At 50.6% G+C, this 22954-nt stretch overlaps 2 protein-coding genes across 5 annotated transcripts in view; both read left to right on the top strand.

Annotated features, from left to right (window-relative positions):
- The window catches only part of SBK1 (SH3 domain binding kinase 1), a 51908-nt gene that overhangs the window by 6284 nt on the left and 22670 nt on the right, over positions 1–22954 (top strand). For 2 of the 4 annotated variants that reach the window (XM_059897318.1, XM_059897317.1), the window contains exon 1: positions 21206–21959. The exons of the other annotated variants lie outside the window; for them this stretch is intronic. The gene's annotated coding sequence lies outside the window, so the exon portion shown is untranslated. Of the gene's footprint in view, positions 1–21205; positions 21960–22954 lie in introns of those variants that run through there. 4 annotated transcript variants of the gene reach the window in all.
- Positions 7787–8048, top strand: LOC132349398 (protein transport protein Sec61 subunit gamma). Its single transcript, XM_059897760.1, has one exon. The coding sequence runs from the start codon at positions 7787–7789 to the stop codon at positions 7991–7993; it is 207 nt and encodes a 68-aa protein (XP_059753743.1). The 3' UTR covers positions 7994–8048.

A 22954-nucleotide genomic window follows, 5' to 3' on the forward strand; every position in this document is an offset into this window, starting at 1 on the left:
CAATGCTGTGCCAATCCCTGCTGTACAGCAAGATGACTCAGTTTTACACATACATACATTCTTTTTTAAATATTCTTTTCCATTATGGTTTATCCCAGGAGATTGGATATAGTTCCCTGTGCTATACAGTAGGACCTTGTTGTTTATCCATTCTAAATGTAATAGTTTTGTAGATAGGTTCATTTGTACCATACTTTAGATTACACATATAAGTGATATCATATGGTATTTGTCTTTCTCTTTCTGACTTACTTCACTTAGGATGATAATCTGTAGTTGCATCCATGTTGGTGCAAATGGCATTATTTTTTCTTTTTTATGGCTGAGTAGTATTCCACTGTATATATGTACCACATCTTTATCCATTCATCTGTTGATGGACATTTAGGTTGTTTCCATGTTTTGGCTATTGTGAATAGTGCTGCTATGAACATAGGGGTGCATATATACCACATCTTCTTTATTCATTCATCTGTCAGTGGACATTTAGGTAGCTTCCATGTCTTGGCTATTGTAAATAGTGCTACAGTAAACATTAGGGTGCATGTATCTTTTCGAATTAGAGTTTTCTCTGGATATATGCCCAGGAGTGAAATTGCAGTGTCATATGTTAACTCTTTTAGTTTTTTAAGGAACCTCCATACTGTTCTCCATAGTGGCTGCACCAGTTTACATTCCCACCAACAGTGTAGGAGGGTTCCCTTTTCTCCACATGTGAGTGGGTTTTTAAGGTGTATTTATTGCTCTTTTGTTGCTGCCATAACAAACTACCACAAACTTTGTTGTTTAAAACCAAATTTATCATCTTACTGACTATATGTCAAAAGTCCAACACAGGTCTCCCTGGGCTAAAATCAAGGTGTTGACAGGGCTGCTCTTGGAAGCTCTTTCTGGAAGAACTTTCTGGAAGCTCTAGGGGAGAATCCATTCCCTTGTCTTTTCCAAGGTGCCGTTTTCCAGTTGGCCCCCTCCCTCTGGCAAGGTAGCGTCTCTCTGGCCCTGCTTCTCTCATCACGTCTTTCTTGGACCACGGCTGGGAAAGGTTCTCTGCTTTTAATGCTGCATGCGATTAGCTTGGGCTCACCTGAACAATCCAAGATCATCTCCCCATCTCAAGGTCCTTAACCTTAATCTCACCTGCAAAGTCCCTTTCTGCCACGTAAGGTAACATACTCCCAGATTCTGGAGATTAGGACACAGACATTTTGTGGGATTAGGTGGTCCATTATTCTGCCTGCCACAGCATGAATCAGCAAGAACTAATACATTGAAAAAGGAGACAATAGCAACACAGTTTCGGAATCTGGAAAGCAGAAGAACATGGTAAATGATGTAGCAGTCTGATGAAATTGCACCTCAAGTGAACCCTAAATTGGGGGTGAGAAAGCCAAGGGGCACCACAGTTCCCCCACAAAACCCCGAAAGGCCCTGGTGTTAATGGACTAAGTATCCCCTGGAAGTGAGCATAAAGCTGGGGCCAAAAACAGGAGGATTGGTCTAAGAAGGGCTTTAATTCTCAGATTTCTTTCTCTGCTCAGCACCACTGGGCAGCTGCCTCTCCCCCACCCTGACAAAGACCGAAGGCTTATTCTCCAGAGAGGATAAAACACAGAGTCTCTGAACCAGAGGACAGGGCACCGTGAGGACGAGGGGAGAGTTCTATACCCTACTGGCGGGATTATTTGAATATTGCATCCTGAATGTGGGGAGCTCTGCCCCCGCCCCCATCACCTGGGGCCTCCTTCCCCATCTCAGCTCCCAGAATAGCGAAGTCCAGCCTAAACTCTCCAGGCAGGACACTGCAGATTTATTCCCTTCAATCTCTGAATATATTAACAATGGGTATTATTTTCTTGCTCTTCTCTTGTTTCCTGTTTTAGTTTTCTTCTCTCCGTGCATAGTTTCTGTTTCCTCCAGATTTTTTTTTCTGTTCGGATTACTTCTGTCTACTACTGAGCCCGTGTGGGCTTAGTTGCCCTGCAGCATGTGAGATCTTAGTTCCCGAACCAAGGATCGAACCCGTGTCCCCTGCATTGGAAGGCAGATTCTTAACCACTGGACCACTAGTGTCAGACTCTCCAAGAAAAGGATACCTAAAAAGGTTGGCATCAGGGATTTCCCAATGAAACAACCCAATGCGAATTCTCTATATTGACCCCCTGAGTCAGCCAAGCCCCCTACCCATAGCATAGAGCTACTCAGCAGCTTGCTTGCATAAGTTGTATTTTTCTATTCTTTAATCAAGGCATAATTACTGTGAAATGCAAAGGTCTTAAGTGGCCAAATGAGTTTTGACAAATGTATACACCTGTGTAACCCACACCTTAATCAAGATATTACCATGTGAGGTAACATTCAGGCTTTCATCATGCCCCAGTCAATACCCAACACACACAGAGGCAACTACTATTCTATCAGCTCTTTAACTCTCTTAAATACGAGCAGATAACCAGGGACCATCAACATTTGCGAAAAACCTCTAATATGAGAGGCAGAACAAAAACAAACAGAAAAACAGAATTTAGAGGAAACAAAATATGCAGGGAAAAGAAAACTTAAAAGCAAAACTATAATTACTATATTCAGAGATTTAGGAAAATATATTGCAACTATGAAACAAAAACTAGATGCTATTTTGAAAGGGAAAAAACCTCTGAGGATGAACAAAACAAAACAAAAAAGTTCTTAAAAATTAAGAATATCATAGCAGTGGGAGTTTGGAGTTAGCAGATGCAAACTAATATACATAGAATGGATAAAAAACAGGTCCTACTATATAACATAGGGAACTATGTTCAATATCCTGTGATAAACCATAATGGAAAAGAAAATGAAAAAGAATGTGTGTGTGTGTGTGTGTGTATATATATATACATATATATATATGCTGAATCACTTTGCTATACAGCAGAAATTAACACAACATTATAAATCAACTATACTTCAATTAAAAAAAAAAGAATATCATAGCAGAAATGGAAAACTTATTTAATAGAGTTAGGGGTCAGCAAACTACAGCCTTCGGGCCAAATCCAGCCTGTCACCTGCTTTTTTTTTTTTTTTTTAATATTTATTTATTTATTTTTGGCTGTGTCGGGTCTTCGTGGCAGCCCACAGGATGTTTTGTTGCAGCATGTGGGCTCTTCGCTTCATTGCAGCCTGTGCGCTTCTCTCTAGTTGTGGTGCACGGGCTCCAGAGTATTCAGGCTCAGTAGTTGCAGCCCGTGGGCTTAGTTGCCCTGCAGCATGTGGGATCTTAGCTCCCCGACCAAGGATCAAACCCGTGTCCCCTGCATTGGAAGGCAGATTCTTAACCACTGGACCACCAGGAAAGTCTCCTGTCACCTGTTTTTTAAATAAAGTTTTATTGGAAAACAGCTACACCATTTATTTATGTACTGCCTATGGCTGCTTTCACATTGGTGGAGTCGAGTAGTTGTTACAGAGACCCTAAGGCCCATAAAGCCTCAAATATTTACCATTGAGCCCTTTATAGGAAAAGTTTCCTGACCCCCGGGGTTAAAAGATAAAGTTGAGGAAATTTTCCAAAAAGTAAAGCAGAAAGGTAATGATACGTATCTGTTTGGATCCTCCAGTAAACAGATGGTGAGCTGAGTTAGCAGTGTAAGAAGTCCTGGGGGACTAATGCTTGTGAAAAATAAAGGAGGAGGAATCAGGATTGGGCAGGAGGAGTCTTTAGACCGTGACGTAGATCTGACACCCGTGAAATGAAGGAGGAAAGGAAATAAATCTGGGAAGAGAGAGCCTGACTTTGGTGTAGATCAAAGTCTTGACCAACCCAGTGGGGGCTGCAGAGCAAAGACTGTCCATTGGAGGAGCCCCACATTGGGCAGAAAGGGCCAGGTCCTGGTGTCCCCGCTGTGCTCAGTCATTGGCTGGGCTGCCCAAGAAGACCTTGGTCTTGAGTCAAAGGCTGTGGTAGGTCTCAAAGGCACTATAGTTGGAGGCTGTCAACCAACTGCACTCTTCACAGCTGAGTAACAAGTTCTTTCTTGAAGGGAGAACCCAGTGGGGCACCTGCATGGCTGCCACAACATGGAAAATAGGAAAGAAAGAGTAAGAAAGAGGAGCAGTGCAAGAACCTGACACCTTAACACAGGAGTTCCAGAAAGAGAAGAGAGAAAGCAGAAAAGAGGAAATAAGTCGATGAAATATTTCAAATATTTCTCAGAATGGAAGGACCTGAGTTTCCAGATCAAAAGGGCTCACTGAGGACTTCCCTGGTGGCGCAGTGGTTAAGAATCCGCCTGCCAACGCAGGGGACACGGGTTCGAGCCCTGGTCTGGGAAGGTCCCACATGCTGCGGAGCAAAAAAACCCATGTGTCACAACTGCTGAGTCTGCGCTCTAGAGCCCGTGAGCCACAACTACTGAAGCCCATGCGCCTAGAGCCCGTGCTCCGCAACAAGAGAAGCCACCGCAATGAGAAGCCCGCGCACTGCAATGAAGAGGAGCCCCGTGGCAACTAGAGAAAACCCATGCGCAGCGACAAAAACCCAACGCAGCCAAAAAATAAGTAAATAAAATTAATTAATTAATTAAAAAAAGAGAAAAGATGCACATACAGAAATCAATTTAATACAGGATAGATGGATGTAATATATGTGATATATGGATGTGAGATCACTCTAGAGAAGTGAGGAGGGAATAATGGGGGAGGTAGCATCTGCATCTCTGAAAAAGAAGTAGGGTTTCAGAAGGACAGTATGGAGGAAAGGCATCAAGAAGAAGGAGCAGCATGAACCACCGCATAGAGGCAGGAGCATGATTTGTCCTGCGTGGCTGCAGTATAAAGGGTTAAGGGGAGTTTAGGCTGGAGAGGTAGGTTGGGGCCAGGTTGAGGAAGGCCTCCAATTCCGGCAAGGAGTTTGGATGTTACTCAGTAAGCAGTAAAAGCCTTTCAGTTGCTCGCTGCAACTAGAGAAAGCCTGCGCACAGCAACAAAGACCCAACGCAGCCAAAAATAAATAAATAAATAAATAAATAAACAAATTTATATATAAAAAAAAAAGAGGGCCCACTGAGTGTCCAAAAAAAGGATAAAGTTCGACCCACACCACAGCCAGTCACTATTAAATTTCAGAACGCAGAGACAAGAAGAACATTCTACCATATTCTAATAAGGATCAAGAATCATAATGGCATCAGATTTCTCAACAGCAATCCTGGAAACCAGAAGACAAGGAAGCTATTTTCAAAAGTATAAAAGAATTTTTTTCGGTCTAGAATTTGATACTTAGCCAAACCATTAATAAAGTACAAAAAAGATCTTTTTAGATTTACTAAGGCTCAAAAATTTACCTCCCACGCACCCTTTCTTAAGAAAGCTACTGGAGGATGTGTTCCTAAAACAAGGAAGTAAACCAAGAAAGAGTAAACCTGGGATGCAGGAAACAAGGGAGCCAACACAAGAGAGAGTTGAAGGGCATCTCCCAGATGTTGGTGAAGGGAGATCCCAGGGCAGCTTCTCTGAGGAGCAGGCCTGGAGGGCAGGCAGTTCACATTGGAAAAGTCAGAAGGTTCTAGAAAAGGTTTCTTCAAGGAGATGAAACTGATAGGATGCCCAATATACTTAAACTTTTGAAAGATTTACACAACAAAGAGAGAGTGTGGGTTGAATTAGACATAAACACAGAAAAACAGGCCCTACTCCCCCCTCAAAAAAATTATTAAATCCAAGAAGAACAACTTTTGTGCAGAAAAGGGAAATTAAAAATTTTAAACTTCTGCTCTAACACACTGTTAAGAGAATGAGAAGATAAGCCATAGAATGGGAGAAAAACATTTGCAAAAGACATCTGATCTGATATAGAAATGTTTAACTGATAAAAGACTGTTATCCAAAGTATACAAAGAACTGGTGAAACTCAACAATAAGAAAATGAACAACCCAATTAAAGAATGGGCAAAAGAGCTGAACAGCCACTTCACCAAAGATGATATGCAGATGGAATATAAGCATATAAAAGATGCTCAACATCATATGTCATCAGGAAATAGCAAATTAAAACAACAGTGAGATACCAGTACACACTTACTAGAATGACCCACATCTAAAACACTGACAACACCAAATGCTGGTGAGGATGTGGAGCAACAGGAACTCTCATTCATCGCTGTGGGAATGCAAAATGTTACAGCCACTTTGGAAGATGGTCTGGCAGTTTCTTACAAAGCTAAACATACTCTTTTTTTAAAATTATTTATTTTTATTTATTTATTTATTTATGGCTGTGCTGGGTCTTCGCTTCCGTGCGAGGGCTCTCTCCAGCTGCGGCAAGCGGGGGCCACTCTCCATCGCGGTGCGCGGGCCTCCCACCACCGCGGCCCCTCCCCTTGCGGAGCACAGGCTCCAGACGCGCAGGCTCAGCAATTGTGGCTCACGGGCCCAGCCGCTCCGCGGCACGCAGGATCCTCCCAGACCAGGGCCCAAACCCGTGCCCCCCGCATTGGCAGGCAGATTCTCAACCACTGCGCCACCAGGGAAGCCCCTAAACATACTCTTAACATATGATCCAACAATAGCATTCCTTGGTATTCACCCAAATGAGTTAAAAACTTATGTCTGCACAAAACCCTGCACATGAATGCTTATAGCAGCTTTTTTCATAATTGCCAAAAACTTGGAAGCATCTAAAATGTCCTTCAATAGGCGAATGGATAAACAAACTGTGATATACCCATACAATGGAATATTATTCTGTGATAAAATGAGCTATCAAGCCACAAAAAGACATAGAGCAATCTTAAATGCATATGGCTAGGTGAAAGGAGCCAATCTGAAAAGGCTATATGCTGTATGCCTCCAACTACAGGACATTCTGAAAAAGCCAATACTAGAGACAGTAAAAAGATGAGTGGTTGCCAGGGGCTGGTGGGGAGGGAAGGAGGGATGAGTAGGGGGAGCACAAAGGATTTTTAGGGCAGTGAAACTATTCTGTATGATCCTGTAACGGTGGGTCCATGACCCTAGGCATCTGTCAAAACCCATAGAATGTACAACACAGAGTGAGCCCTCATGTAAACTATGGACTTTAGTTAATATTAGTGTATCAGTATTGGTTCATCAATTGTAACAAGCTTACCACACTAATGCAAGATGCTGATAATAGGGAAAAATGGGGAGGGGGTATACATGGGAACTCTCTGTACTTTCTGCTCTGCTGTTCGATAAACCTAAAACTAAAATAGAAAGTCTATCATAAAAAAGGAAGAAAAGGGAAAGAAATCATAGTATTCCACAGAAAGTTGTAAATAATGTTTCCACAATATGTAAACACCACCAATCTTTTGTTGCTGTTTTTTCTTTTGGCCACGCGGCATGCGGGATCTTAGTTCCCCGACCAGGGATTGAACCCTTGCCCCCTGCAGTGGAAGCGTGGAGCCCTAACCACTGGACTGCCAGGGAAGTCCCCAACACTACCAATCTTATCAATATTATGATGCAACTGTACCGGGATGGTGGAAGACAGGAAGTGGAGGCAGTGGACATCAGGGAGCTACACTCTTATCTTCCAACATGGGAAGTTGAGAGGAAAAGTCTAAAACTGGAAAAGCGTAACCTAAAACATGCTATGTAGGAAACACAGGGGTGAAAATTACTAATAATCAACTAAAAGAGTGGAAACGGTTGTCCTTAAGAAGTGGGAAATGGGAGCAGGAAATGCCCGTGTTTCCTGATAGAAATAGATGGAGGACTTCCCTGGTGGCGCAGTGGTTAAGAATCCGCCTGCCAGTCTTTGGCTTGCGAGCGGACGGCGGACATCATGGATCAGGTAATGCAGTTCGTTGAGCCAAGTCGGCAGTTTGTGAAGGACTCGATTCGGCTGGTTAAAAGATGCACCAAACCTGATAGAAAAGAATTCCAGAAGATTGCCATGGCAACAGCAATAGGATTTGCTATAATGGGATTCATTGGCTTTTTTGTGAAATTGATCCATATTCCTATTAATAACATCATTGTTGGTGGCTGAGTACCTTTTTAGAAAAGTGTTTTTCATCTTGGGGATTGGTGAACAAGTGAGGATTTGAGACGCTCATGGAGTGAATATTTCCCTATATGTTTTGTGTTTTTCTTTCATTTTTTTTCTTCCAAGATGTTTTCTATTTGTAAATTAAAATAATTTCCAAAAAAAAAAAAAAAAGAATCTGCCTGCCAGTGCAGGGGACACGGGTTCGACCCCTGGGCTGGGAAGATCCCACATGCCACGGAGCAACTAAGCCCATGCGCCACAACTACTGAGCCCGCACGCCTAGAGCCCGTGCTTCGCAACAAGAGAAGCCACCACAATGAGAAGCCCACGCATTGCAACACAGAGTGGTCCCTGCTCGCCGCAACTAGAGAAAGCCCGCACACAGCAACGAAGACCCAACGCAGCCAAACATAAATAAATAAAATAAATACATTTATTAACAACAACAACAAAAGAAATGCATGGAGATGTGTGGTGGAGGAGACACCAGAGTCCGCAAGCTGGGGGGACGATCCTGGAGAAAGGAGGAGGGGGAAGGGAGGGGGGATGTCCTGAAGAATCCAGGGCCCAAGGGAGGGGTTGGCCTCAGAAGGAGAAGGGCCACCCCCCACTGAAGGCTTTAGAAGAAGTGAGGAGTGAGGAGCTAGGTGGGTTTGTGATTTGATGGTGGGAGCCAATAAAACTGCATCTGGTCCATCTGTTTTCTCAATGAAGTGGCAGCCACGGTTTGAGGAGAGAGGAGAAGGTGGGAAGACCTTGCCATTCAGAGTGGGGTGCATAGACCAGCAGCAACAGCACCCCCTGGGGGCTGGTTAGATGTGCAGAATCTCAGGCCTCCCCAAGATCCCTAGGAGATGCACAAGCAAATTAAAGTTTGAGAATCACTGCTCAGAGAGAGTGGGGAAAAGCAACTGACAGGCATACTTGGGTTGTAGGGCAGCAGTGAGTGCCCCTTTGAGACCATGAAGGGACACTCCCAGCCAGGTGTGGGACCCTCAGACCAGTGCTAGCTTGTGCAGTGCAGGCAGAGAGCAGGTGATAGCTGGCATTTTGCCAGGCAGGTACTCCAACAGGAAAGTTGGGCCCAGCAGTGGGGGGTGGTTTCCAGGGAGCGGCCATGGTGATGGTGTGCGGAGCCCAAACAGGGCACAGTGGACAGTCGTGGCAGAAGGAGACTGATGGGCAGTGAGAAAGTGATGGGGACAGTGGGCTGGTGGCCTCGGTGAGATCAAAGAGCTGTTGTTTCTGGGTACCAGATGAAGAGGATGGAAGGGGGAAACAGGGAGACGATCAAAACAGATCTCAGAGCGGGGTGGGGGGGGCGGTAATTACAAGGCTTGGGGTGTGAGCCTCAGAGGTTGAAGGGAGCAGAGAGGGTTAAGGTGACAGAAAAGGCCAGAGAACCAAGAGGCGTGCTGCAGACTGCCTGATATCTCCTCTGTCCTCCCCTCTAATGATGGTGGTGTGGCCTGCGCATCAGGACTTTTGAAAGTTCCCCAGTAGATTATAATGTGCAGCAGAGTTTGAGAACCACGGGTGTGGTCAAGGAGACCCAGGCTCTGACAGAAAGAAAGAGACACAGGGGAGCAACCAGAAAGTTCCTTGGGGCTTGCATTGCAAGTGGAGCCTGACCAGGGAAAGGGGCAGTTGGGTAGGGGCCGCATGTCCTGGGTTGTAGATGAGAAGATGGAGATGTTGTGGTCTTCCCCTAGAGAACCAGATAGTAAATATGCGTGTGCGCCTGCGTGCGTGCATGTGTGTGAGACAGAGACCGAGAGAGCGGACCGAGCAAGGCCAGCGCCCCGTTAGCCCGTCTTCTGTCCTGCACTGTTGCAGACCGACCACTAGAGGGAGCACCGCGCCCGCACATTGCGGGGTCGGCCCAGCAGGTTCCAGTGGTGAGGCTTCGGCCTCTTTTTCGGACAGTTTCTGTGTTCAAAGTTCAGATTCTGCAGCCACGTAGCCCTGGGTTTCACTCCAGGTCCCACTACTTCTAGGCTGTGTGATCTTGGCCAGTTACGCGACCACTCTGTGACCCGGTTTCGTCCGCGGTACAGTGGGCACAGCGTTAGTTCTAACCTGAGAGGGTTCGGAGGATGAAGGAGGTCACGTGGGTGAAGCGCTGCGCCACACTGGGGAATGGCTAACACGACCTGACAGTGGAGGAGGTTTTGCCCCCGCCTCTGTATCTCTCTGCTTCTCTTGCAGCCCCTCAGCCCTGCCCAGCCCAGATCTATCCAGGGTGAGAAACGGAGTGGGAGGAAGCAGAGGCTGGGTTGGGGGTGGCCTCTAGGCCAGGGACGCGCCTGGGCTCCTCCCTTTCCTGCTCAGTCTTGCTGATTCTTTTGTTTTGCAGCAAACCTCACCCTGTGGCCCGTTCCTGGCCATGGTCTCGTCCTTCTTACCCCAGACCTTCCCCTGCTCCTCCGGGTGCCCAGGGGACCAGCAGCTGCCCTTGCCTGGCAACCACATCATCCCTGGAGCCCATGGGATGCCTGGTGCCCAAGGGCTCAGCGTGGGTGCTCCATCCCAGCCATTCTCCTAACTGCCCCCGCTCCTTCCTGGCTCCTGCCCAAACCAGCCAAGAGCTGACCTATGAGGCCACACCCCAGGGGATGTCTGCATTTCCAGGTTTGCCAAGACCCCCGGTGTGGAGGTTGCAGTGGGTAAAAGGCCCACAGAAGCAGCCCCTCTGTCCTATCCTTGGTCCCACAGAGGGGTATAGCCTGCCTGACTTTTTTAAAATGATTTGCCAATATTTTAAAAATCAGGGCATTACACCTTAGGATGCAGATTTCCAACTTCTCCTGAAAAATTGGAAGCTCTGCAAACCTGAGTTCACATTCCCACATGACAGCAGTGGGCCACAGGGGAGGGGAGGCCACCACTCAGATGGGCCAGGGCTCTCCGGCTCACCACTGTCCCCACCCAGGCCGTGCACCCCATTCACAGTCCCTCCCTGGCTCCCGTGAGCATCTCAGTCTGCGACCCCAAGAAGGGGGAACTGTGCCTAAGAGGGTTCATGTAACGTGTCGTTGTTGTAGCCGCTGGCCCAAGGCAGGCAGAAATGCAGAGGTAGAGGCGTGGGGGCCCCGGAAATGAGAGCAGACCCTCAGGGGCAAGGAATCTTGGGGGACAGAGAGCTGCTTAGTGTCCTCAGCTGTTTGTGGAATTTCACGGTCCAGGGGCCAAGGGCACTCTACACACACACACACACACACACACACACACACACACAGACCGCCCCATTGGCCAATCGGTCAGCAGATCCTGCCACTTCTCACCACCTCTGTTCCTACTGCCTGGTCTGTTGCTATCTTCTCTCGCCTGGCTGGGTACCGGAGCCTCCTCACTTCCATTCCCCCACGGTCTGTCTTCCCCACAGCAGCCAGAGGGAGGCTGTTAAAACCTACAACCCGCCTCCTCCCTCCTCTGCTCAAAACCCTCCAAGGACTCCCACCCCACTCAGAGTCAAAGGCAAAGGCTTACAATGGCCCTGAACAAACTCTCCCCATCACCTCTCGTCTCCTCCCTTGCTCCATCAGCCTCCTGGTTGTTCCTGAGCATCCCAAGCACACACTCTGGCCTCAGGGCCTTTGCACTGGCTGTTTCCTCTGCCCGCCCACTGTACCTGCCCACCTGCCTCCACATCTGCATGGCTCCCTCCCTCCTTCACCTCCTTCCAAGTTTCTGATCAAATGTAACCGTCTCTGTGAGGACCTCCCTGTATGCCCTGTCCCCTCCCTGCTTTACTTCTTCCCTCCCGCTAATCCCTTGAAGCATAATCGTTTACTCGTGTATTCTTGTTTTTTGTCTTCTCCCCTCACTACAATGGACAAGGGCAGGGATTTTTCTCGGTTTTGTTCATTGCAAATGGTGCTTGGCAGGAAGGAGACATGCGATAATATTGGGTTGGCCAAAAATTTCGTTCAGGTTTTTCATAACATCTTAGGGAAGAACCCGAACGAACTTTTTGGCCAACCCAATATTTGGTAAGTGAATGAATGAATGAACAAATATGTGAAATGAGGGCAGCAACGGTACCAAGTAAGCAGAGTGTCTGTGAGGACTCAGTCAGTGTGCACTATTCAGGGCCCCAAACTTGGGCTATAGTGCTCTGTGGTTGGCATCTTGCGATTTTTTTTTTTTTTTTTCATTTTTTGGCCGCGCTGCGTGGCTTGTGGGATCTTAGTTCCTCAACCAGGGATCAAACCCTCGCCCTCAGCAGTGAAAGCACAGAGTCCTAACCACTGGACTGCCAGGGACTTCCCAGCATCTTGCAATTCTTAACCATTTCATCTTTGAAGTGTAATGAAGTCTGATTAACTACGGTGCACGCACTGTGAGCGATCCCACCTCCCTTCCCACAACCCCTGGCGTTTTGGCCACCCACTCCTTGCCCCCAGCCAGTCAAGGCTGCTATCCTTCGTCTGGCAGCGGCCTGGGTGCAGGAGGGTTCCATGTCAGGTGTGCATCAAGGTGGCCCCAGGCACCCATGAGGGCCTGCACTGGCCCCAGGGGTATCCCCGTGCCCAAGGCAGCATGACACTAAATAGCAAACACAAAACACAGTGGCAGGCGGAGAGAGAGGCTTGGGTAGGAAGGAAGAGCTTCTCTTCTGCTTTCTGAACAAGAAGCCCCACAATCTGTAGCTGGCTCTGGTGTCAAGGACACACACCTCACACGTGGTACCTGCTCCAGCCACGGGTGCTGTCGTTGTTGTTACTCAAGACCCCATGATTAGAGGGAAACAGAGCCCAGCAGGAGAAAGCCCCCAGGCTCCTGGGCCAGCTGCTGGCCTCCCAGGTGACAGGCTTGGAAGAGAACATTCCCCTGCCGCCCACCACCTGCCTCGCGTCCGCTCTGTGAGCCGTGGGCTGCGGATGCGCCAGGGCACATCCCTCCCTCCTGGCCGCAGCTGCCACATCTGTGAGCTGGGACGAGAGCCCTGCAGGTTTCCCTCTGGCAACGACAGCGAGTGCTTTGCCAACTTAAGCCTGGGGGAATGTGAGGGTGGCGGTCATGGTTCCCAGCCCGTCACAGGGATTGTCGTGGCTGCTTTGCAGGGTCCCTGGGTCAGGGCTCATTTTCTGCCTCCATCCCCCAAAAGTTCAAAGGGTGATATAGCTTTCAGCCCTGAGGGGTGGGTGACAGGGGATCAGGCCTCCATGGTGACTTCAACCCAATCATCCATAGCATACGTGGCCCTGGTGAGGGCACCACACCCTGATGGTAACTTCAGGCCAGACCCTGGGGGTGGCTGCCGACCCTGATGGTCACTGCAGGTCTCGATAGTGGCCTCAGTGGCCTCAGAGCCCCGCGGCGGCTGCAGACCTGGTGACGGTGGGGAGGTGCCGGGCACTTTATCCCCCCTCCCTCTGTCCTGCCTAAGCCTCCATCTCTCCTCCCAAGCCACTAGGATTTGAGCCATTCTCCAGGATCCACTTAATTAGCCAAGCTCATTAACTCCCACAGGCTTCTCCTCCCCACCTAATTAACTGACTTAATTAGGGCTTGCAGGCCCGGTTCCACCCAGCCCCCCTCCCGCTGCACCCTGCCCACCTCCTCCAGGCCCCTGGCTCAGCCAAGCCTCCACCGGGCTGGGAATGGATGGGGGTGGTGCTAGGTCCCTCCAGCGCCCAGGCCTCCACCCTGTGTCCCTCCTTCCAGTCCGGGGGCCCAGCGCAGAGCCCCTCCCGGGCAGAAGCTCATGGGCAAAGGCGTGGAAACAGAGAGGGAGGTGGGTAGGGAGAGGGATGGAACTGAGATAGTGGGATCAAGTGAGAGGAGGTGAGGATGGTGGGACTGGATGGGCCGGGCACCGGAGTGGTTCGGGGCCTGGTCTCCGGAGCCTGCCTGGGTTCAAGCCCCAACCAGTGTGTCAGCCTCGGCATCTCCTCACCTCCCTGTGTCTCAGGTACAAAATGATAGCGTGCCCGCACCGTAAAGTTGTTGTGAAATTTAAACGAGTTCATATGTGTCAAATGCTTAAAATCTGGCACCAATCTGTGTTTGTCAAATAAGTGGGTGGTGTGGACAAAGGCTCCCTGCGGAGGAGGGGCTGGAGGAGGGGAGGGGAGGGTGCCGCCCCTAGGTGTCAGGGAGACAAAACCCGCCCCCACCCGGAGGCCAGCAGTAGAGTGGGCCTGGGAATTGCAACCAGAGGCTGCCAACTGGGAGGTACCCTTGGCCTGGGAGAGGTTAAAGGGACAAGGAGCAAGAAGGGCACAGGAGAGGGCGTCCTGTTCCTACTCCAGGGGGTGGGAGAGGCTGGCCTTGTTCGTGCAGGACCCCCATGCTCTGTGCCCTAGTTTCCCCATCTGGGGGAAGGTCTAGCCTTGTGGAAGCACCTGGCACATCCTAGTTGCCTCATAAATGTCTAGAGCCTCATACCTGAGAAGCGAGGTGACATGAAAAGGTGTTCAACGGCCTTCATCTCCCCTGAGACCAAAGTAAAGAAAGTGGGCTGCACCAGCAGCAGGCAGGATGCAGGTTAGACAGGAGGTGGGGCTTCCAGGTTGAGGAGTACAAGATCCCAAATGTGGGAAGGAGAAAAATTGTGTCTGAGCTGCTGAGTGGGCTCCAGGGGAGAGATGGCCAATCAGCAAGGAGCAGGAGGGAGTGAGATGGGGCCCGGAACTACTTAGCTCAGAATCTGACGTTTATTGGTGTAATTAGTATAGGGTCTCCCGCACTAGACTGGAAGCTCCTGAAGGCAAGGATTGTCTGTTTAGCCCACCCTTTTATCCTGGTGCCCTTATACAGCAGGTGCCAGTGAATAAATGTGAATGCGTGAATGCACGCCTGTGTGCCTTGGCCAGGAACACAGAGGTTCCTGATGCTTAGAGGGAAAGGGGCCCCACCTGGCAGCCCAGGCATCCACCCCGCCTGCTCAGCTATGATCCCCCCAGCTCTTCACGTGGCCCCAAGAACAACCACCCTAAGGGGGGCAGGAGCTGGACTCCAAGGATTCCAAACTCCTGGACACACTGAGCTCCCTCTGAGAATCTCCTCAGACAACCTGGGATGCTGAGGAAATAGTGATTATGGGGGACAGAGTTACTCCTGCATTCTTAAACACTTTAGAAACCCCCATTTACACATAGTGTAAAGAGCCTGGGGTTGTAAGTGACAGAGACCCAATTCAAACTGACTTAAGCACAAAAGGGATTTTTGGGTTACACGACTGAAAAGTCCAGGGTCTTCAGGTATGGCTAGATCCAGGGGCTCAAATGATGGCACTGGGATTCTGACACTCTCCGTCTCTTGGCTCTGCTCTCTGCTAGGTCAGCCTCTTCCTCTGGGAGGTTCTCCCTTGTGGGAGCAATTCCAGGCTTACATCCCACCCTCTTTTGGTGCAATGGAAAGAGAGTTCTATTGTATCAGCCTGGCATGGGGCACAGACACATCTCAGAAACAATCAGTGTGGCCAGGGGACTGGTATATGCTGATTGGCGGGAGCTGGGTCACAAGCCCACCCCTAGAGCTGAACAGGTGAGCCCCACTTTCAGAAGCCCTAATGAGTAGGGAAGGGTACATCAAGGAATGTGGGTCCCCAAAGGAAAATTGGGGTTCTGTTGCTAAAAATAGGGGACAGATGATGCTGTGTAACAGAATTCCACTCTACTTGGAATAGATGGGCATCAAGCCAGCCCCAGGGCCCTGTTCTAAGTGCTGGTTATTTGTGGCAGACACTGTCCGTTCCCCACCCAGATCTCCCTGGGCCCCTTCCCAACTTCTATTTGCCAGCATCCTGGCCCCTCTTCCTGAGGGCCTTCCCTGTTCCAGCCTGCTCTGCCCACATCCACAGCACGGCCTGCACCCCTGCCCAGCAGCTCTCACCAGTGACCGACAGGAGCTGGGATATCATACATGTTCAGTGTATGGCCGTGCATGTTCTACACAGTCTCTGAGAGTGTTCCAGTGTGTTCACCTCCAGTTGCCTGCAGTGGTGATTTGTCACTGCCTTCTTGTCTCTTTTCTCTACCCCGCTTCCTGGAATCACCTGCCAAAAAAAACCCACCTGATCTCGAATCCCTGTCTCAGGGTCTGTTTCTGGGAAACCCAAACTAGGACATCATTAAAGCCAGCCCTCCAGGGATGTGTACGAGACAGCACTTTCTTCCTTCCAAATGTCTATTACATTCCTGGGGCTGGCTTTGGTGACCCATCCCCGAGGAAGGAGCAGAGACTGACGGGGCTCTGAGTAGCCTCTGTTCTGAAGATGCTCCCAGGTCCCTGCAGTAAGCATGGTGGGGGAGGGGCAGAGACCTAGCAGACCCTCACTCCACTATGTCCCAGAGAAACGGCCACATCCAGCCCTAAGGAACACAGGCGTTCAGATCCGCCATGAGCAGTCGGTACAGGTGGCAGGGGGCCAGGGAGCCAAATGTACTACTCATTCCCATGTTCCTCAGAGAGCGAGAGATGAGATCATTTCAGATAGTTCTTAGACCTGGCTTTACAGTGAAAAAATTATTTTTTCCTCTCTTTTTTCAAGATCCCATTTAAAAACACTCCCACTGATTAATTTTTAATTATTTTGAAAAAAAAGTTAAAAAAAAATAGAGAAAAGTGTAACCCTGTGCATATCCACAACTAGAATCAATGTTAACATAGTATCATATTTGTGTCAGATGTTTTCAATAAAGAAATAATAAAACATGACAGATAAAGGTGAATTCCCATGATCTGTCCCCGCCCCAGTCCCATTTCCTGGATTCCATCCCCAAGGGCCACCACAGTTAGTCTTCTCAAATCAGTTGGCACGCTTTCAGCTGCAAGGGACAGAATTCCCTTCAAAGCAGCTCCAAGTACAACTCAGCAGCTCTGAGGTGTCATAAAGAAGAGGGTTCTTTCCTCTCTGCACTACCATCACTCTGTACTTCCCATCATCAGTGGCATCCTGCTGGCCGTGGTCACAGAGTTGTATTTCGACCCGGGAGGTGGAGAGCCCATCAGGACTCTTGCTAGAACACTGTGTTTCTCACTTCAGAATATATTCTCTAAAAAGGTGTTGAGAGATTCAAAGATCCATCGCCTCCAGCTGCCATACAGCTGGGGCTGCCCCGCTGTCTTCTTTCTGATCCATCGTGGGTTCAGGTGGATTCCTGGTTTTCCTTATCAGCTACAACTTGACCTGTGTCTCCCAGCGGCCCTGAATGCTCCCGCTCCTGGCTGTGAGCAGCTTCTGTACCTTTGCCCAAAATGGCATTGTCTTCAGCATCCTAAGCCTGATCAGCTCTCTGAGCTACTCAGTCACCAATGCCACCAGGGCCCCTGATCATGCTGCATGAGCCAGTCACCAGCAGCAGTGTCCTGGGCATGATGGTGGCCCTCCGGGGGAGGAAATTATTCCTGTACAAGACCATCATAATGCAGACCAACAAGCCAGGAACGTCTTCTCCCGGTCATGACTGGGGCCAGATGCAATAAGGACCATCATAGAACATAGAGTACACTGGGGAAAATCCCCAAAGGCCATCATTGTTCCATTGATGGAGATGATCAACACGGCCGAGACAATGTCTCAGCAGAGCCCTTTCAGTACAGCTGGTAGAGGTACCCACACTCATATAGTTTGAAACATTATGTAGATTCTAGAGGACAGGGACTCTATTTCAATTCCTTCCCTGTTTCCCCCAACAGTAACAGAAATTTCTGACACATCAATGAATATAAAATGCAGCCAAGGGAAAAGTGCAAAATCATCAAAAGTCGTGTGGTTCCAGGTCTCACATGCTTCCCTGTGCAGGGAGCAGCAACTGACTGTCCAAGACCATGGGGACATGTCAGCCTTGGAGAGGGGTGTGGGCAGAGGAAATCTCAGTGGAGGTCTCTGTTTTCCAGTGTTCCTCCTGTGTCGCTATGGAGGTGACAGTTAAGTTTTACGTTTGTGTTCTGCTATCCAAATGACACCCATCAAAACCCTCTCTTGCAAAGGCAGCATTTGCTGTGGGTGCAAAATTTGAGCTGGCCAGGGTGGATTATCTCTGGGTGTCAAGGAAAAAGGGCTGCAGCATTACAAACAGCTGCTTTAGTTCCTCTCTGCGGATACATTATATTGGTTCAGTCCTCCAAGAAGTGGGCCAAGACGGGGTCAGATATGCAAGCGATTTATTGGGGAAAATGCTTGGGCGGGAACATAGGGAAGGAGCCAGAGGAGGCTGGGAGAACTGTCAGACTGCAATAGAGCCAATATTTGGAAAAGGGAAAGGAAGGAAGGAAGGTGGGATAGGAAGAGTCTTAGACTGCAGTGCAATGTTAAGAAAGTTCCGACAAATCCAATGGAGAGTCCTTGATCTCAAGTTGCCCATCAGAGAAGCCCTGTATCTCCCAGGAACTGGGCGCCTTAGAGTCTCTGCTGCGCTCAGTCTTTGGCTGGGATGGGCTGGAGGGAAGCAAAGGAGACTTCTCTGTGAACCCTGCAGACTCCACAGCTGCTGCCCTCAGAGTCACCATCCCTGCAGTCAGAGATCTGGGTGGTGCATTCTCAGGGCTGCCACATCCCACCCCTTGTGCCGCACGGCTCTTCTGTGGATGCCATGAGCCTCTCTTTGTAAGGGGAAACTTTGAAGAGGGAGATTAGTGGAACCAACTACAGCTCCCCTCCCCTCTGCTGCACTTGATCTCGGGGACATAACTGGTACTCATCCCGTCCCCCTTCCACCATCCATTCTCAATTATCCACACCCTCAACTGTCACATTGGCAGGTCTTGATGGGTCACCGGGTGGTGTGACCCAACCCTTCAGTCCTGAGGGGTCTAAACTCTTGGTTATCATAACCAATGGATCACTTCAATGGATCACTGGGTTCCACGTGTATTTCTCCCTGCTCCCACTTTGTAAAAGCAGCCCTGCCTTATTCTAGTAACTGATCAGGGTACTTCTAGTAACTTCTAATAACTAATGAGGGTCAGTTACTGCTGCCAGGACAGTGACTCCTCTTCTTGCCTGCTGGTCCCAGAACACATGGAGTCCAGAGTACTCTGGCAAGCAGCCATAGCTTAAATTTTAATGGGACCCTTGCTGTGTCCCCTGGTAAGAGTGTGCCCCCTTTGGGGACCAAGACTTCTCTCCCTGCAGAGCTGGAGGGGGGTGTTGATTACCCACAGTGCATTTTGGCAAAGCTTTACTAATCACAGGGGTGGGAATCAAATCCCCAGTTGAAGAATCAGGGAAGGCTCCTGCGGAAAGTGGCCTTGAACAGCACTACCCTTGATAACCATAGCTGGGAGCATTTCAAGGCCTGATTCTACCTCTGCTCCTCTCTAGGCCTCAGTTTCCCCACCTGTAAAAAGAGGAACTGCTCTCTAAATGCTAATGTTCTGGGACTCATTTGTTAGACGAAGGAAGATATTCCCTTCCCTCTTTCTCTAGTCTCCCTCTACTACCTGCCCAATAACTCAAACCCCTCCATTCATTTGTTTGGGACAATAAGGCCTTACTTGGAGAGGATCAGAACACAGAATGAAATTTGAAACTCGGGAACATTGGCAGGACAGGGAGGAGAGAGGAAAGGTAGACAGACATAGAGGAGGTATCTTGGAGGAAAGCTGTTTGGAGTACAAAGAAGAGGGGAAAGATGGTCGAGGCAGAGAAAACAAAATGTATAAAGGCACAGAGGTACAAGAGAGCAGATATTCTAGGAATACCGGCTGAGGTCAAGGCTGAATGGAGAAGAGGGGGCCTCAGCAGGGGAAAGGTAGGAGGCCCCAAAGGCTAAGGGCTTGGAATGCCCGGATAAGGTTAGAATTTTACCCTGGTGGTAACGGAGTTATTGACAATTTTATGTAGGGGAGCAATCCAATCTACTTTGTACTTTACAGAGCTGACGATCACATAGACTTGGATTCTTTTTTTTAAAGTTTTGATAGAGGCTGGAGGGAGACAAGTTAGGAAGTAAGGCAATATTCTCCCCAGCAGAAGTTGCAAACCGATGGCCCATGGGCCAGATTTGGCCCAAGAGAATGTTTCATTTCGCCCATTTGGTATTTCTGAATTTGGGGAATTAGTTTCAAACATTTAAAAGTTGGACAATTGTATGTTAGAATATGGATTTCCTGCTTGAAAAATCATCTGTCCACCCAGGGCCCATGATGCTTGTTTGCTTCATCTCCACCATTCCCTATCACGTTACACCTGACCCCAGTCACTAATTTATGTTACCTATAAGTACCTGAGTTTGCAATCCCTGGCTCTAAAACTTCTAGAAACAGTCGGGGTGCGGCGGGGGGTGCGGGCAGTGGTTGGGAAGAGTGTGCTGGGTGGACAAATAGGGAAGGTGCAGGGGGTGTTAGGGGCTTTCTCTTCAGGGAAACAGTGTGGGTGAGGCTGAGAAAAAGGAAAATAGGGCCTGGGAGGCTGAGCTGCCCCCATCTCATCTCCATCCTCATCCACCCCACTTCCTTCCAGGTCACAATATCCAGTTACCAAACAGACAATAGTCCTTCATACCTGGGTAGTGCCTTTGCACATGACGCTGCCTGGAATCCCCTTTCTTCCCTTCTATCTGGTGAGCACTGTGAATCCCAGCTGCATCCCATGACTAGCCACTACCTGTTTACAACAGGGGTCAAAAACGCAACCTGGGCTGGACATGACCTTCAAGGCCCCAGTTTACGACCTCTTTCCTAAGTAGACTTTCCTGAGTTAGTTCTCTGACGTCCTGCTCGGATGGATGGATGGATGAATTACATCGGACTGCAGGGCTTACATGTTTCCCTCCTTGAAAAAGACACAGGCTCTGCCCCACAAGAACAGACTGGGACAGTCTGGGGCAGTCTGGTCCCGAAGGAGCCAGGAGGCTGGACCAGGTGACCCTCTCAGACTCCCCCGACTCCTCTCTAACCTCGTTCTCGCCCCCTTGTGGGCTCTGACCTAGAAAAGACGGGGATGGGAGGAGAAAGAAGCAGCCCCCGGGCGCTAGGACCCAGCGCGGCCGGAAGGCGGGGTGGGGGCGCCGCGCGCTACTCTCGCCGCGAGGGGAGAATCTGCGCCCAGCGGCGCGCGGCTGGAGGGCGCGGCGGGAGGGCGAGAGCGCGCCGGGGTTAGTGCGCGTGCGCGAGGGCGCGCGCCAAGCGGGGCGGACAAAGGGGCGGGCGGCGGCGCGCGAGCCAGAGGGCGGAGCCGCGGGCCAGGCGGGCAGGTGCGCGCAGGCCGGAGGGCGGAGCCGCGATGCCGCGATGGAGCGCAGCCCGGGCGGGCGCCGGGGCCGGGGCCCGAGCACCAGGCGGAGCGCGAGCAGGAGCCGCAGCCAGAGCCCGGACCAGGCCGGGGTCCGGGACCGCCGGGCCGGGCTGCTCGTAGCAGCGGCGACGGAGCCCCCCAGCGGCTGAGGGGCTTCCTCCCAGCTCCTGCGGTGGCCGGGACTCAGCAAGCCCCCGCAGCCGGGGAGCGTGGGGATCCCCCCACCACATCCAGGACCCAGAGACCCTTAGGAAAGCGGGTGGCCCCCCCAGATCCAACACAGAGCGATTCCCCAGCGGGGGAAAGCGGAGACTACCTCCGTATTCAGAAGACAGCGACCTCCCTGCGGTTCCGCGAAGACACCCCCTCTTCAGTCTGGGCCCCCACAAGACCTAGAACGCAGTGACCCCCCTGTCCGGGATTGTGGGGACCCCTTCTCAAGATCCTGGCCATTACAACTCCACACCTCAAGACACGAAGACCCAGCTCAGAACGCCCCTAGATCAGGGGTCTTAGACCTCTCCCCCCTCCCCGATTCCGGCTCACAGAAACCCCAAATCTAGGGACCCGAGGACAGCAAGAGCTATCCCTCACCAGCAAGAGGCCTCGGGGACCCCCCCCTCGAAGCTCCAGGACTGGGGCGACTGAGCCCCTCGCGGCGCCCTTCTCATCCCAGCCCATGGTTGTGGCGCCCTGAGCCCCCCGGGCCGGGCTGACGACGAAAACCGAGACGGCGCCCAGGCCCCCTGCCGCGGCGTCCCCGCGGCCCCAGCCCAGGTAAGCCGGGTCCAGGTGAGGGGCAGCAGGTGAGTGGCCGCCGAGGTCCCTAGCCCTGCAGGTGGGGAAGGAAGTATTGGGTGCGCACCGCCCCCTCCCCAGCGTCGCCATGGAGCCGAGGCTGAAGGACGTCTCTTTGTGTCTCGCTTGGAGGAGCCGCCCCCTCCTCCTCTCCCTTCCCCCACCCCACACCCTGGCCCTGGGGTTTGGGCACAGCTTCCCGGCCCTGCGGGGGAGTGGTGGCAGAGACCCTTGCGCCACAGAGAAGGGGGAAGAGGGTGGGGAGTCCACCCCCCAAAATTGTGACCCTGGAGCCGTTGGATCCTTGGTACTTGGACTGTATATACCCCTCCCTCAAAGGCCAGGCTGAGTTCTCAAGTGAAGTCCCCCCCGCCCCGGGAAGAGAAGATTTGGGGTGTCCACAGGTGAGGGGGCCTGCAGTGTGTGGCCCTAGGGTGATGGCTGGGGCTTTGGGTGTGTGTCTTTGTCTGCGAGAGACAGGGAAGGGGTGTGTTTGAGAGAATGGGTGGGATTCCCTTCTTTTCTGTGTGATTCCACTGCCCCCCACCCAGGCTGGGAAGGGGTGTCTTCACCCAGGCCATGCTTCGTGCTCCCTTCAGGACAGGGAGGGGACAAGCCCTTTCTAAAGTGAGGCTCTGGTTTCTGGGGGGGGGAGGAAGTCTGGAAGAAGAAGCCACTTCAGGTCAGGGCACTTTTCTGTCCCCATGTACCCCAGGGGCAGCAAACCCAAGGCCCTCCCTTCTCCTCCTGACCTCCAAACACCCAGGGCCAAACCTCAGGTGGGGTCAGTGTATCCTGGACAACCAAGGAACCATTCTAGGTTCTCACTGTAGCTTTACAGGCGGTGTACAAAGCAGTACCCCCGCCTGGCCTTCAGTGAGGTCCTGAACCCCAGGCCTTGCAGCTCATGGGAAGATGAGAGGCCCAGGGGATGTTTTATCCTGGAATTCTGGATCAGAGATCGTAAGAAGGGA

The sequence above is a fragment of the Balaenoptera ricei genome, chromosome 15 (genome assembly GCF_028023285.1).
Source record: "Balaenoptera ricei isolate mBalRic1 chromosome 15, mBalRic1.hap2, whole genome shotgun sequence".
Lineage (NCBI taxonomy): Eukaryota > Metazoa > Chordata > Mammalia > Artiodactyla > Balaenopteridae > Balaenoptera > Balaenoptera ricei.

Bases quoted from the DNA above. Each gene is read 5' to 3' on its own strand.
- LOC132349398 (XM_059897760.1), top strand. From the start codon at position 7,787: ATGGATCAGGTAATGCAGTTCGTTGAGCCAAGTCGGCAGTTTGTGAAG.